Source organism: Schistocerca americana, chromosome 1, assembly GCF_021461395.2.
Source record: "Schistocerca americana isolate TAMUIC-IGC-003095 chromosome 1, iqSchAmer2.1, whole genome shotgun sequence".
NCBI lineage: Eukaryota > Metazoa > Arthropoda > Insecta > Orthoptera > Acrididae > Schistocerca > Schistocerca americana.
In genome coordinates this window covers 1,128,278,197-1,128,295,229 of record NC_060119.1, presented here as the reverse complement: position 1 = coordinate 1,128,295,229, position 17,033 = coordinate 1,128,278,197, and the positions used below count along the sequence as shown (strand labels likewise).

At 39.2% G+C, this 17,033-nt stretch overlaps 1 protein-coding gene across 2 annotated transcripts in view; it reads right to left on the bottom strand.

Moving 5' to 3' along the window:
* Positions 1-17,033, bottom strand: part of LOC124619142 (sphingosine-1-phosphate lyase) — a 74,691-nt gene that overhangs the window by 28,061 nt on the left and 29,597 nt on the right. For both annotated transcript variants that reach the window (XM_047145404.1, XM_047145405.1), the window contains exons 5-8: positions 16,688-16,897; positions 2,193-2,328; positions 1,821-1,923; positions 1,602-1,748 (exon numbers count right to left, since the gene is read on the bottom strand). In XM_047145404.1, coding sequence (XP_047001360.1) covers positions 1,602-1,748; positions 1,821-1,923; positions 2,193-2,328; positions 16,688-16,897 — 596 coding nt within the window. The remainder of the gene's footprint in view (positions 1-1,601; positions 1,749-1,820; positions 1,924-2,192; positions 2,329-16,687; positions 16,898-17,033) is intronic.

The following is a 17,033-nucleotide window of genomic DNA, read 5'->3' as shown; positions in this document are numbered from 1 at the left end:
AGTTTGTTATAGTGTGACTTAACAATATGCAGTGCAATAGCAGCTGGGAACAGAATTGTTTAAGACTCGTACAGCAAGGCTTCGTGAGGTTGCTTTTGCAATGGTAAGACGTATGCGTGCCTGTGTACTCGGCACATGCATCAGTTAAATTAAAGTCAAAATTCCAAACACTGTTACATTAATTGCACAAGCTGTATTTTGTATGTTTTATATACCTATGAAAGTTTGCAACTCAATGTAAAAATAAATATTGTATTAAAAAACACACTATCAGTGATAACCATGTAGTGTGACTATGGTGAAGGTACAATATAATAGAGGTACGACACGGTACAGAATGATAATAATGCTTTATTACAGGAATATTTACACAGTAAAAGGGACATCTCTGTTATTCTTGGAAGCTAAGACTGGACTAAAGTCAGTAGCGGTCAAGACACAGATATTCCAATTATCATACATTGGTAATATGTATCACAGTGAATGTCCACCAGAACCTACAGGTGAGTTGTAATCTATCATTTTCATAATACTGTCATTATTTCATCCTGGATTTTTCAAGAATATATCTGTGTCACATGGGTGGTGTGGTGAGCCTTGCGCAGTATTCGACTGTGAACACATGTTTATTTTAGTGCAGAATAAAATAATGGAATGAAGGTGAACCCTAGTGGTTGCATGTGGTCCATCCCTTTTGAAGAATACTCTATAAGGAGGACTGATAACTGTCACATGAAAACACTGCAGAAAGGTTTTGATTTTAACCTTTGGCACTGGAACACAGTCTGTTGTCCAGAAACTTGCCACATCTTTTGTCCTCTTATCAGCTACATACTAGTGATGAACACACATTCGAGCAGCAATATTTGAACCAGCTGTCACAAGATTGAGTTAGTAACCTCAGCTACTAAGGGAGACCTTCTGCCACTACCACTATCAAAGTGCCTTGTTTCAGATGGTGAAATTTACAAGAGACTTTCAAATATGAGCACTAGTTGCCTGTGTGCAGAACGAAAAAAAAAAAAAAAAAAAAAAAAAAAAAAAAAAAAAAAAAAAAAAAAGGAAGAAAGAAAGAAAGAAAAAACATATTTACGGAACAAAACATGTGGAATACAATTTGTGTATAAATTTCACTACGAAACAAAGCAAAATATTGTTTCTTTAGCTTCCAACAACTGCTGCAAATTATACACTGACAGACAATTTGAAGCACATACTCAAGTGATAGAAAAATTCAAGTGGAAACATCTGACAGAACGAAAATTATCCTGGAAGCATGTGACAGAATGAAAATTGTGCCAACATTGTGTTATCCCTATCTCACAGTTAGTATTGTGACATTTAGGGGAATCAAATTCTCTTCTGATGGTTTAAGAAGGAGAAGTGCAACAAGTACTATATTCGGGCAGTCTTTGTGTCAGCAGCTGTCACATGCCATCCCTTTTCCGGAACTACTGGCTGCAAGTAAACAACAAGAAGCTGCTAAAAAATAGTAACATCTCATCATCAAGAAAAATAATCTTCCAGCATGCATAAGCAACTTTTCAATAAGAGAAATGGACTAATCACATGAATAGCAACTGAAATTGCCAGGAACTTACCCAGGCGGAAACTGGAGTGCATTAATATTCCAACCACGTTTAGTAATTGCATCTGACAGTCTATAAATATGAAAATCATTGGAGCCAATTGCTACCACTGATGTGTCAGCAGTTCCAAAAACAAATATCCCTTTCATTTTACGCAATCTGTAACACAAAATTATTGTTTCAGGTTCCAGCCCACAATAAACATGGCAGAAATCAACTGTTTCCACTTACCCTTCCTCAATCTTCTTTGTTGTGGATACAATTTTTTTTGTTGCCTCAACATAACCATCTAAGCCAAAGTACATCATTGTAGCCCAGCAAGCTGCTATAATACCTACAAAAGCAAAATAAGAAAGTCAGTTATGTTAAATTTATACATCATCTTTTCATAGGAAACATGTCAAGACAACCTAAAATATTATGCATATTAAAATAAGTAAAACCTAGGATATAAATATTTTCTGACAACTCTAGGTAGTAAGATATGCATGCATGTTGGTAACATGTGCCTGCATAGGACTTGCAGAGGTGCTGCAGTACGTTCACAAATACCATGAACTCCTTATTAGACACATGCTTTTATCATAGATGTAGTGTACACACCTCCTGCCCTGGAGCCACTTACACATGGAGACCCGTATACACCACCTGGCCAATCAGTGGTAACAGTGAACTGATGGTGGCGGTACTTTGGTTCAGAATATAAAACAACTGATGATCCCTTTGGTGCAAATCCATACTAAAAATAAAAGTAAATATATTACTCACAAATTTATTTAAGCCTCTGGTTTCTATGATCAAAAGTTACCACAAATTATATACTTCTGAATAAGGCTCCATGTGAAATGATGGTTCTAATACAGCTTGACAGTCACACACACTCCAGAGGATTTTACTGAACTTAAAGTTAATCAACATTCAATTATTAAATTATGTAGGGAAAAGTTAATGCTAGAATTGCTTTCTTTGAAGAAGAGACTCTAACACAATTAATCAACTGGAAAAAATCTAATAAATTATGGAACAATAGTATGATAAATAAAGTCTTTTTCTTTCTACCCATTACACCATTGAGAGTAATAAGCAAATGAAGCAAATAGCGTGATGAAGACAATCAGTAGTCTATGCACTGTACTTGTGGCAGAAGCAAATTCAAATGTATTTTATAGGTGGCGCTCCCTCAACTGACTGATCTGTACATACTTCAATGAACTAACTTCAAACTTCAGCACACCACTGGCTTGTCTCTACTTCCACCTAACCCCACATAGTTTTACTCACTTTGCCACCACATTTTGGGACTTGCAAACCCCACCACCACCACCACCAACAACAACAACAACAACAACAACAAAAGTTGCAACAGACTGACTTGGCCTCAGTATCACAGCTATTACTTAGATGCAATGTGTTGTTATTTTCTGAAGTTCTCAAAACAGAAAAGTAAAATTACAGCCACTAAAATAAAGTTGTGAATTTTCACAGATAGATTAAGAATCAAACAAATTTAGCAGGCAGCAACATTAAAAACCCTTTGGGACAAATGATATTCTTCTGGAGAGGACCAAAGAAAAGAAAAATGATAACATATCACAAACTGCTAACAGTGGCCAACTTCTTTTATTGATTTTCCAACACATCACAATTATGTATACAGATGAACAGTTTCGATCCTCTCAAACAGCCATCTTCAGATCCAGTAGACAACACCGGATCCTTCTGGGTAGCGACTGGATTTGATAGCACACAAACACACAAGAATCGACAATGTCAGAAAGTGAAAATATTTTCACAGGTTCAAGAATAGTACCAAAGATGGAAAAAACTTGAAGGAATAAAAGCACGTAATGATAAATCATAGGTGGTGGTAGCGGAAGGAACACTCACATAGTAATGTCATGTTCATTTGTTTTGTTTTAGGATGCAAAAATGAAGGCCATACGCACCCATGTCAGAACTGTAAAACATGAAGACAAAAAAAGGAGTTAAAAGTGACTACATATCTAGCCCAATCGACGGAAGGAAATACATCTAAAAACAGGTACCTGGAGGAATATCCATAAAATATGCCATAGAGAAACAGAGGCCCTGAACCAAAGATTAAATGTCGTTCACCATATTGCTACGATGGATAAAACATAAAATGCTGTCGACAGCCCTCACGTCGCTCACTAAAACGGCCAACAACTCAGACGGCAAACATAAATTGGAGCTTAAGTGATTAAAGAAAGGGCATTCTGTCAGGAAACACCGAAACATCAAAGGTTGAGGGCAATGAGCACAAAGCGGTGGGGGAGCAGCACTTAACAAATGGTGCCGGCTAAAAGACAGTGCCAAATACACAATCTTGCTAAAATGATCACCTCACGGCGAGAGGGCCCAGAGGAGGTCATCCGAGCTGCTGGAAAAGATTTAATTTCCCAGAGCTTGTTCCCATAAAGGGAGGACCAGTGGTGATGCCAAAGTGATATCACCTGCTGACACACAGCAACACAGATGTCATCAGATGGAATGGAAGAACTAGTGGGCCAAGGTTCCAGGGCTGCAGCCTTGGCAGCAGCATCAGCAGCCTGATTTCCCATCAGACCAATGTGACCAGGAACCCACATAAACAACACAGTGGCTCCATCAAGAGTGAGCAACAGAAAACTTAGATCAGCTACACAGGGCCTTCGAGAAGGAAGATCAGGTTGGTTGAATTTGGGGGAGAGGACCACACAGTGAGGTCATCGGTCCCATCAGATTAGGGAAGGATGGGGAAGGAAGTTGACCATGCTCCTTCAAAAGAACCAGCCTGGCAATTGCCTGAACTGATTTAGGGAAATCACGGAAAACCTAAATCAGGGTGGCCGGACATGGGTTTGAACCATCGTTCTCCCGAATTCAAGTCCAACAGGAAACAGCCTGGCTGTGAATCCAAGATATAGTATTAGGAGTGACATGGACAAAATAGGAGCAGAAACTGGGCACACAAATGTGGAGTTTGTGGAGGTCTTTCAGTGCCATGATCAGCACTGGGTAAACACTGTTGTAAGGCATGTTAACACTGAGCTGAACATGATGCTCCAGACACCGACAAAATCCCACAGGAGTATTGTTCCAGTTGATGCTATTGGTAGGTGGGGATAGACAACACATGGCCTGCACCTCAATAGGAAGGGGGAAGAAGAAGCTTCATGTACAGTAAATAGGGATAAAGCTAAGGCTAGTATCAACTTACTTCATCAAAATATCAGGAGAATAAAATATAAAGTAGATGAGTTACTAGTGTGTTTAGATGATGTCAAAAATAAAAATGAGGTTGATATACTTTGTCTGTCTGAATACCATGTAACTGTGGGAATGGAAGGTGTCAGTATAAATGATTATAATTTAGATTCTTACACTTGCAGATCTGGCATGGATAAAGCAGTAGTTGCGATTTACACAAAACAAGGACATACATACAAAACTGAAGAAGTAAGCAAATTTTGTGTCAATCAACACTTCGAAGTTTGTTCAAGTGAACTACAGCTAGATAATGCAGTGTTGATAAAGTGTACAAGTCCCCATTATTAGATTGGGAGCTATTCAAAAAAAGTTTGACTCCCTATTTGTCAGACAAAAAGAAGCAGTTATTAATCTGTGGTGATTTCAATGTAAACTTTCTAAGCAATTCTGATAGGAAAAGTGAACTAGAAGTGTTATTAATGACATACAACTTAGAATCAGTGATCAATTTACCTACACATATAGCTCAAGACAATAGTAATCTAATAGATAATGCATTTGTATGGCAAGGGGACGTAAAACTAACACATGGTTTCCTTGTGAGAAATGGATTATCAGACCATGATGCACAATTGATTAACTTACAAAACCAATCAGGGCACACAGTTCAGAAACCATTAAGTAAAAGTGTTAAGGTTGCTCAACCTGGTATCTATAGAGCACATCAGAGAAAGTTTAAGAAATATTAATTGAGGAGATGCATATAATGAACCAAATGCTAATGATAAATGCAACACATTTCTTGATAAATTTATATCCCTTTTTGAACATTTTTGCACAAAAAAACTACTATATGTCACACCAGTTTTCAAAGAAATGTTATACTACTACAGATACAAAGTGTCTTTAGAAAGGAAAAGAAATCTGTATGAGACAATAGTAATTAGTAAAGAACAAATGTAATTTTACACTATAAAATTATTGTAACTTACTGAGAAAAGTTGTCAGAAAATCAAGAAATATGTATATTAGAGATGAAACTAACAACTTGGGCAACAAAATCAAATCAACATGGAATGCTGTTAGAAGGTAGACAGGAGAAGTAACCACTGCAGTAGGCAGTATTATTTATTAAAGAGGATGAGACAATCTTAACCAACAGTACACAAGTGGCTAATATACTTAACGGCAATTTCTTAAGTGGAGGTGAAAAAATTGGTGACCATAGTCCAAAATAAAAAGCCAAGCAGTACATGGAAGAGTCAGTTTTGAGAAACCTTAGTCAGATTAATTTTCACCTGACAACCTCTTGCGAAATAAGAAAAATCATTACACCTCTGTGGGGGGGGGGGGGGGGGGGGGGGGGGGGGAGAGCGTTCTGTCGGAGTAGATGATATCTCTAACAAGATATTAAAACAATGTTGAGCAGTTACAGCCAATGTTCTGAGTCACATATGTAATGCATCACTAACTCAAGATATTTTCCCAGACAGGTTAAAATATGCCATTGTCAAGCCTCTCTACAAAATAGGGGACACCATAGATGTCAATAATTACCGGCCAGTATCCATGCTTTCAGCATTTTCAAAAATCATCGAGAAAGTTACATACTCAAGAGTGGTCAGCCACCTCAACAGTAACGGGATACTTAGTAAACCACAGTTTGGATTCCAAAAATGCTGTTCCACAGAGACAGCAATATATAATTTCACTGCCCACATATAGAGTCTTTAAATAGTAAGATGTCACCAATAGGAATTTTCTCTGACTTTTCCAAAGCATTTGATTGTGTGAACCATGACATTATGCTCCAGAAATTACAATTCTATGGTATAAATGGAACAGCACATGAATGGTTTAAGTCACATCTACAGAGCAGGATTCAGAAAGTTTCTTTATATGGTTTAATGATTGAAGGAAGTTTGCCACTTCACCCAACTGGGATGTTCCACAAGGTTCGACAATGTGTCACCTTCTGTTCTTGATATATGTGAATGACCTCCCTTCTTATCTGAAACAAGAAGCTAAACTGACACTGTTCGCTGATCATAGAAGCATAATTATTAATCCAGTAAAAGAAACTCCAACAGAAAATGACACAAATACTATAGCAATATTATGGAAAGGAAAGTTGCTACTCACCATATAGCAGAGATGGCTGACAGTGAACAAGTAAAAATAATACTGGAAATACTCGCACTACTGCTGCTGTTGCCAATAATAGTGGTAATAGTAATATTAATAGTAATAGCAATAAAAGTGACGATAATCATAGGATGTATACAAAATAGACGTTTACCATACAGTGAGTTCTGGGGAAAGGAAATTTAAGGAGACTGCATCAGCTAAGAAAATTGAAAATGAGGAAGATTAGGTCAGACAGGGGGATGTACACAGACAACGAGCACATGCAAGGACAATGGTAATCTTATTGTTGCTTTAGGAGATGTCATTAACTGTCTTTTGAAGCTGGGGATGTCATTTTGTTCTCTAACATAATGCGTGAGGTTGTTCCATAGTCAGGTTCCTGCTACTGAGAAAGGCTCGGAGAAAGTCCTTGAATGATGGAATGGGACAGAATGGGGGGTAGGAGCAGGTGTTTCTTCCATGTTGTTGAGACAACAGGAGTAAGGTCGAGAGGAGATATGAAGCACAGTGTTCATTTATAAGACAACAGAGCGTATTGAAAACTCCTCACCTTGTAAGTGAAAGAACTTGTCATGAGTTGTTTCAATACTTCAAGAATGGTGATTTTAACGTCATAGACCAGCATAATATTGGAAGAGAGAATGTTTTCGAAGATGCAGAATTGGAGACATTGCTGAGTGAAGACTAACGTCAAACTCAAGAAGAATGGGCATGATTAGTGGGAGTGACACAGCAAGCCATTTTAAAATGTCTGAAGGCTATGGGCATGATACAGAAAGAAGGAACTTGGGTCCTGTGTGAGCTGAAACCAAGAGACGTTGAACGGTGTTTGTGAACAGTTGCTTCAGAGGCAAAAACGGAAGGGACTTCTGCATCACATTGTGACCGGGGATGAAAAATGGGTTCATTACGATTACCCTAGACACAAAAAATCATGGGGATATCCTGGCCATGCTTCCACATCAACAGCCAAACCGAATATTCACGTCTCCAAGATCATGCTGTGCATTTGGTGGGACCAGCTCAGCGTCATGTACTATGAGGTGTTAAAACCAAGTGAAACAATCACAGGTGCTCGTTATCGAACACAATTAATGCGTATGAGCAGAGCATTGAAAGACAAACGGCCACAATACAGTGAGAGGCACGCTAAAGTGATTTTGCAGCATGACAACATTCAACCCCACTTTGCAAAAGAGGTCAAAACATACTTGGAAATGTTAAAATTGGAAATCCTACCCCACCCACCATATTCTCCAGCATTGTCCCCTCTGACTATCACCTGTTTAAATCAATGGTGCATGGCCTGGCTGACCAACACTTCTGATCTCATGATGATGTCACAAATTGGATCGATTTGTGGATCGCTTCAAAAGATGAACATGTTTTTTGACGCGGGATTCGTACACTGCCCAAAAGATGGGAGGAAGTAGTGGCCAGCGATGGAAAATACTTTGAATGATACATGTGTAACCAATTTGTTTCATTAAAGCCTCAAATGTTGGGGAAAAAACTGCTGAAGCAAAGTTGTACACCTTGTAAATGAAGATCTAAATTGGACTGAGCAGATAACTGCAGCGCGCAAGAAGGCATCAGCCTCTCTCCATGCCCTCACTCTTCTCTGTTGACATGAAAAAGAAACTTATACAAACACTTATACTTCCTGTCATTATTGACGGCAATGATTTTTTCCTTCTCAGGAAAGTTCGTGGTACTTGGAGCTGGGTATGAATACTTGTGTTTCTTATATCTGTGCTGTTCAATTCTCTTTGATCACGTTTCACCATCATATTCACAGCTACCCAGTCTGCACACAGACAAGTGAGGAGATTTCAATATGCTCTGTCATCTCTATTGTCTTATAAATGAACACTGCTTCATATCTCATCTCGACCTTACTCCTGTTGTCTCAACAACATGGAAGAAACATCTGCTCCTACCCCCCCCCCCCCTCCCTTTCTGTCCCACTGTCCCATACCATCATTCAAGGACTTTCTCCGAGCCCTTCTCAGTAGCAGGAACCTGACTATGGAACAACCTCATGCATTATGTTAGAGAACAAAATGACATTCCCAGCTTCAAAAGACAGTTAATGACATATCTCCTAAAGCAACAATAAGATTACCATCGTCCCCGTATGCGCTCGTTATCCTTGTACATCCCCATGTCTGACCTAATCTTTCTCATTTTCCAATTTTCTTAGCTGATGCAGTCTCCTTAAATTTCCTTTCCCCAGAACTCACTGTATGGTAAACATCTATTTTGTATACATCCTTCTTATACCTGGCACTATGATTATCGTCACTTTTATTGCTATTACTATTACCACTATTAGTGGCAACAGCAGCAGTAGTGCGAGTATTGCCAGTATTATTTTTACTTGTTCACTGTCAGCCATCTTTGCTATATGGTGAGTAGCAACTTTCCTTTTCATAATATTGCTATAGTATTTGTGTCATTTTCTGTTGGAGTTTCTTTTACTGGATTAATAATTATGCTTCTATGATCAGCGAACAGTGTCAGTTTAGCTTCTTGTTTCAGATAAGAAGGGAGGTCATTCACATATATCAAGAACAGAAGGTGACCCATTGTCGAACCTTGTGGAACACCCCAGTTGGGTGAAGTGGCAAACTTCCTTCAATCATTAAACCATATACAGAAACTTTCTGAATCCTGTTCTGTAGATGTGACTTAAACCATTCATGTGCTGTTCCATTTATACCATAGAACTGTAATTTCTGGAGCATAATGTCATGGTTCACACAATCAAATGCTTTGAAAAAGTCTGAGAAAATTCCTATTGGTGACATCTTACTATTTAAAGACTCTATATGTGGGCAGTGAAATTGTATATTGCTGTCTCTGTGGAACAGCATTTTTGGAAACCAAACTGTGGTTTACTAAGTATCCCATTACTGTTGAGGTCACTGACCACTCTTGAGTACGTTACTTTCTCGATGATTTTTGAAAATGCTGAAAGCATGGATACCGGCCGGTAATTATTGACATCTATGGTGTCCCCTATATTGTAGAGAGGCTTGACAATGGCATATTTTAACCTGTCTGGGAAAATATCTTGAGTTAGTGATGCATTACATATGTGACTCTGAACGCTGACTGTAACTGCTCCACATTGTTTTAATATAGTGTCCTTACCATACGTACTTGAGAGCATTCGATGACACTCAGTTGATGTTTTCTTCATATTGAAACAAAACAGTAACACATCCTGCAAATTACGAGAATTAGGCTCGTAAACTATTTAAATCAAGAACAACTTTATGATGCAGATACAAATCGACTAATGTTTGAATGAGGTCATGTTGACATCTGCGATCTGTTTCTTTCAACCGCTACTTACCACTGTCGCCACCTATCAGCAAACAGCGGAAGAAAAATTGTACATCTTGTATTATTACTCCAAGACTCTTTAATGAAGGAGACAAGCTGATATTTGTCCCATTTAGGGTTAAAGATGTAGGGATTCCAAATATTTTGAGTAATGAGCCTAGAATCACCAACCAGTACCGCTTGAGTTTTGTATAGGGTTAGTCTTAACCCTATATCCTGCACCCATGGGAAAACTTGGCATTTTTCACATATACAAAGCACTTGGACAAATAAATAAGAGATCACAGAATAAAATGCTCAGATGAACCACAAACTGACCCTGAACATTTGAATAAATAGTTTGCCATCCATGACAGTGCCGAGAACACTGCACTCAATTCCTGACTTATGTAATCCTTAGTTTTTACTGATTTACTGAACATAATTGTGGAGAAGATTAATGAAGTGACTATGATTCATCTTCTCACTAATACACTATTTTCCTTCCCATCAATAAAGATGAGGACATGATTAGATTAGATATGCTTTTTGTTCCATAGTGAGGTGACTCTCATGCATGTAAGACATGTGATAATACAAGAAAACATAATACATTTATAATAAACCTAAAAAGGAGAAGAAGAGGAATTTACAACACGTTATTTCTCTTGTTCATATTAGTGCACTGAAGATGTGTGAAACAATCACATTATTTGATATTACTAATGACATACTCACAAATCAGTTCTACTAAGAAGTTTCTCAATGGAGTACGAGGAGTCGGCCACCAATAAGACCTTGCAGGCTCTTCAGCAGAACTTTATTAACGGTCAGCCTTTCTATGGTTGCTGACAAGTTATTAAAACCCTTCAGACCCCTAAGCTCATTTGCTGCTAAAGCATTTCAGGATGTCAAAAGTTGTTAATGTCTCACCAACAGTTAGGTCACTAAAGACAACACAAGTTTGAAGTGGGGTAAGAATTCAGCCATTTTCTTTTTAAAGAATCCACTCCAACATTTACCTTAAGCAATTTATGAAAATGACAGAAAACCTAAATCTGGATGGCCAGACAGTGTAAGGTGTAACATAGTCATTAAAATTTTAAATTCTACCATTGAATTTTGCATCAGATAATTTCAGAAAACAATATGAATGATTGACATAAAAGGTTTTATCTGATGAAAATTTAACACCTGTCCATTCAAACACTGTTCCAATTTCTTAATTTTCAGTTGAAGTCAATACACTTTTTTTGCTGAGGATGGAAATAGAACAGAATAACTGGGAAATCATCAATAAATAAAAATCATTCAACTGGTCTCTCTACTCTCTACCAGGAAGAGTGGCTTTCAGTACACATCCTAATTTAGTTAGTTTTCTTGCATAAAGCACCCATTTTATAATAAATATAGCATTCATTCAGCAAGGAGTCAATATAAACTGAGTCCACCCTTCGGCCTTTCTTGACTGTGATAAACTCGGAGCATTTAGAGTCTTAGTGTGCGTTAGTTAGAAAACTTGTCACATCCATAAATATAATATAGAAAGAATTATCTGTATTATCCAAGGGTCTCATTCTCAGCTCTAAACCTGTATTTAATCAGGCTGCTTTGGTGAAGGGCCTACTTTCTTTCAGATGTAATGTCAACTGGAAATAACACTATGCAACCAAATCACAAAACCTTTCGAACAGCAAATCTGTCATTGAAACCTGCCTTGAACAGTTCAGACCACAATCCCAACTTCAGCCATCACCACTACGTCACAATCATCCTTTACAAGCCTTCCAAGAATTCCTCACATCTAGCATTGCTTCACAACCCTACCTCAGATTCCTATAACGTGACTCTCACCTGTCCTCTGCAGAATTCCAGGCTCTGTGTTTCCTCACAGCTGATTATTCTATCATTATCCTCCCAGCAGACAAAGGATCTACCACTGTGGTACTTGACTGGCAGGAGTATGTTAGTTATGGTCTATGCCAGCTGTCGGACTCCCCTACATACAACATCTGCCATCAAGATCCCAGCTCCATAATTAAAAATTACCTGCAGTCCCCTCTTATAACCTCAATCCCCTCACAAGGACTAACATCTCAATCCATAGAACTTCTCACCCCATCCAAACCATGCAACCCTAGCTTTTACCTTCTTCCTAAGTTCCACAAACTCAATCATCCTGGGCGTCACAATGTTGCTGGCTTCAAAGCTCCCACTGAACATATATCTGCCTTAGTTGATCAACATCTGCAACCCATAGTGCAAAGACTTCCCTCCTATATTAAAGACACCAACTATTTCCTAGATTGAAATTCATGCCCATCTCACACCCACCAAACACCCTGCTTGTCACATTGATGCCACTACACTCTATACCAACATCCCCCACATACATGGTCTGTCTCCTGCTGAACATTACCTCAGTGGGCACCCACCTGATTCCAAACCTATGACATCCTTCCTGCTCACCTTAATCAGCTTTATACTCACCAACAACCACTCCACCTTTGAGAGGCAGACACACTGACAGATCAGGGTATGGCCATGGGAACCAGGATGGCTCCTTCCTATGCCATCTTTTTCATGGACTGCTTGGAAGGGACTTCCTTGGGATCCATAGGCCTTCAGTCTCTGGTTTAGTTTAGATACACTATGACATCATTGCCATATGGACTCATAGTGAGGCTGACCCGATAAAATTCCTGGAATCTCTAAATACTTTCTCCCAATTAAATTTCATATGGTCCTGTTCTGAATCCCATGCCACACTCCTTGATGTTGATCTCAACCTCACTGAAGGCCAATTACGCACTTCTGTCCACATTAAACCTACTAAAAAACAACAGTACTTAGATTTTCACAGTTACGTTCCTTTCCATGTCAAACGTTCTCTCCTGTACAGCCTTGGTATTCGAGGCAAACATACTTGTTCGGACGCAAACTCTTTACAGCAATATATCACCATTCTCACCTCCACCTTCACTGGACATAATTACTCCTTGAGCCTAGTTCAAAAGTAGATTTCCCGGGCCATCACATCCAGCCAATTACGCACTTCTGTCCACATTAAACCTACTAAAAAACAACAGTACTTAGATTTTCACAGTTACGTTCCTTTCCATGTCAAACGTTCTCTCCTGTACAGCCTTGGTATTCGAGGCAAACATACTTGTTCGGACGCAAACTCTTTACAGCAATATATCACCATTCTCACCTCCACCTTCACTGGACATAATTACCCCTTGAGCCTAGTTCAAAAGTAGATTTCCCGGGCCATCACATCCAGTCCTCGTACAGATAACCCTCCAAAACAACAACTAAGGAGCACATCACTTGTCACTCAATATTATCCGGGTCTTGAATGTATTAATCAGTTACTTCGACAAGGCCATGACTTCCTAAAAACATGACCTGAAATGAGGTCCATTCTGTCTGAGATTTTGCTCAACACACCTAGAATTGCTTTACATTGCCCTCCCAACCGCCGCAATATCCTTGTCAGACCCTGTTTTCCTTCTGCACCCATCTCCTTACACTATGGCCCCTCCCCCTGTGACTGTTTCTGCTGCAAGACTTGCCCTATGCAGCCCTCTACCGCCACCTATACCCGCCCTGTGAAACATATACTATCAAAGGCAGAGCCACCTGTGAAACATCACACCATATACCAGCTGTTACGTAAACAATGTTAGGTCTTTCACAACGGCATGACTACCACCAAGTTATCAGTCAATATGAATGAGCATAGGCAGAGGGTGTATACCGGCAACAGACCATATTCTGTTACAGCGCATACTCTACAACATGACAGTCGCGACCTCAGTGCCTATTTCACTGCATGCATCATCTGCATTCTTCCCCAGTTTCTCAGAATTCCACAGTTGTGAACTAGTGCAACATGTCCTTAGTTCTCACCACCCAGCTGGCCTTGTGTTGTTGTTGTTGTCTTCAGTCCAGAGACTGGTTTGATGCAGCTCTCCATGCTACTCTATCCTGTGCAAGCTTCTTCATCTCCCAGTACCTACTGCAACCTACATCCTTCTGAATCTGTCTAGTGTAGTCGTCTCGTGGTCTCCCTCTATGAGTTTTAACCTCCACGCTGCCCTCTGATACTAAATTGGTGATCCCTTGATGTCTCCAGTCAAGTTGTGCCACAAATTTCTTTTCTCCCCAATTCTATTCAACACCTCATTAGATATGTGATCTACCCACCTAATATTCAGCACTCTTCTGTACCACCACATTTCAAAAGCTTCTATTCTCTTCTTGTCTAAACTATTTATCGTCCATGCTTCACTTCCATACATGGCTACACTCCATACAAATACTTTCAGAAACGACTTCCTGACACTTAAATCTATACTCGATGTTAACAAATTTCTCTTCTTCAGAAACGCTTTCCTTGCCATTACCAGTCTACATTTTATATCCCCTCTACTTCAACCATCATCAGTTATTTTGCTCCCCAAATAGCAAAACTCATTTACTACTTTAAGCATCTCATTTCCTAATCTAATTCCCTCAGCATCTCCAGACTTAATTCGACTACATTCCATTATCCTTGTTTTGCTTTTGTTGATGTTCATCTTATATCCTCCTTTCAAGATACTGTCCATTCTGTTCAGCTGCTCTTCTAGGTCCTCTGCTGTCTCTGACAGAATTACAATGTTATCGGCAAACCTCAAAGTTTTTATTTCTTCTCCATGGATTTTAATACCTACTCCGAACTTTTCTTTCATTTCCTTTACTGCTTGCTCAATATACAGATTGAATAGCATTGGGGAGAGGCTACAACCCTGTCTCACTCCCTTCCCAACCACTGCTTCCCTTTCATGTCCCTTGACTCTTATACCTGCCATTTGCTTTCTGTACAAATTGTAAAAGCCTTTTGCTCCCAGTATTGTACCCCTGCCACCTTCAGAATTTGAAAGAGAGTATTGCAGTCAACATTGTCAAAAGCTTTCTCTAAGTCTACAAATGCTAGAAATGTAGGTTTGCCTTTCCTTAATCTATTTTCTAAGAGAAATCGTAGGGGCAGTATTGCCTCACGTGTTCCAACATTTCTACGGAATCCAAACTGATCTTCCCCGAGGTCAGCTTCTACCAGTTTTTCCATTCGTCTGTAAAGAATTCGTGTTAGTATCTTGCAGTCGTGGCTTATTAAACTGATAGTTCGGTAATTTTCACATCAGTCAACACCTGCTTTCTTTGGGATTGGAATTATTATATTCTTCTGGAAGTCTCAGGGTATTTTGCCTGTCTCATACATCTTGCTCACCAGATGGTAGAGTGTTGTCAGGGCTGGCTCTCCCAAGGCTGTCAGTGGTTCTAACGGAATGATGTCTACTCCCGGAACCTTGTTTCAACGTAGGTATAGACCCTCTATAAACTCCCACCTTTCTGTTTTCCCTTCTTTGCTTAGAATTGGGTTTCCATCTGAACTCTTGATATTCATGCAAGTGGTTCTCTTTTCTCCGGAGGTCTCTTCAAGTTTCCTGTAGGTAGTATCTATCTTACCCCTAGTGAGATAAGCCTCTACATCCTTACATTTGTCCTCTAGCCATCCCTGCTTTGCCATTTTGCACTTCCTGTCTATCTCGTTTTTGAGATGTTTGTATTCCTTTTTGCCTGCTTTATTTACTGCATTTTTGTATTCTCTTCTTTCATCAATTAAATTCAATACCTCATCTGTTACCCAAGGATTTCTATTAGTCCTCGTCTTTTTATCTATTCTATTAGTCCTCGTCTTTTTATCTACTTGATCCTCTGCTGCCTTCACTATTTCATTTCTCAAAGCTACCCATTCTTCTTCTACTGTATTTCTTTCCCCCATTCTTGTCAATCGTTCCCTAATGCTGTCCCTGAAACTCTCTACAACTTCTGGTTCTGTCTGTTTATCCAGGTCCCATTCCATTAAATTCCCACCCTTTTGCAGTTTCTTCAGTTTTAATCTACAGTTAATAACCAAGTCCGCATCTCCCCCTGGAAATGTCTTACAATTTAAAACCTGGTTCCTAAATCTCTGTCTTACCATTATATAATCTATCTGACACCTTCCAGTATCTCCAGGCTTCTTCCATGTATTCACATTTGCCAAGCCCACACCTCGCCTAAACAGGCAGAGTTCCCACAGTGGCTCACTGTTTGGCACAACCAGGAGGGCATATGGATCTTACCAAATGTAAGAATACATTGCGAGTATTGCCCACTGTTTAAGGGGTTAAATAAATGGCATCCTCAATAACATACTGCACATCAGTTTTGGATCTTTTGTATGGTGCCATTTGTGCCCATAAATATTATCCTAAATGAATCCCACACTAAACTGTAGTACTTCCGTTTCCCAGTTCAAACACTGGTTTGTCTGTCTTCAAGAGGATATAAGGTAGCAACTTACTGATTATACTCACCTTGTGTGTATCTGCTGATATACTCGTAACTCCAGGAACAGAAAAATCAAATGGTGGTAATTTGTAGCCTGCTTTTTGCATGAAGACAATGACAAAACCTCCTAAGCAGGCATCTACATGTACAGGTATGTTGTATCTCCTTCCTAATTCTGCTATAGCCTCAATGTCATCCATAGTTCCATAGGGGAAGTTTGGCACTGATCCAACTAGCTGTAAACACAAATCACTTTCAACATTTCACTTTCAGGTAGCATAACCTTAACAATGAGTAATAAAACTTTATTTGGAAAATGCTCACATATTGTACTGTTCCCATTAGCTACAACAAAAAATAAAAAGTGAATGT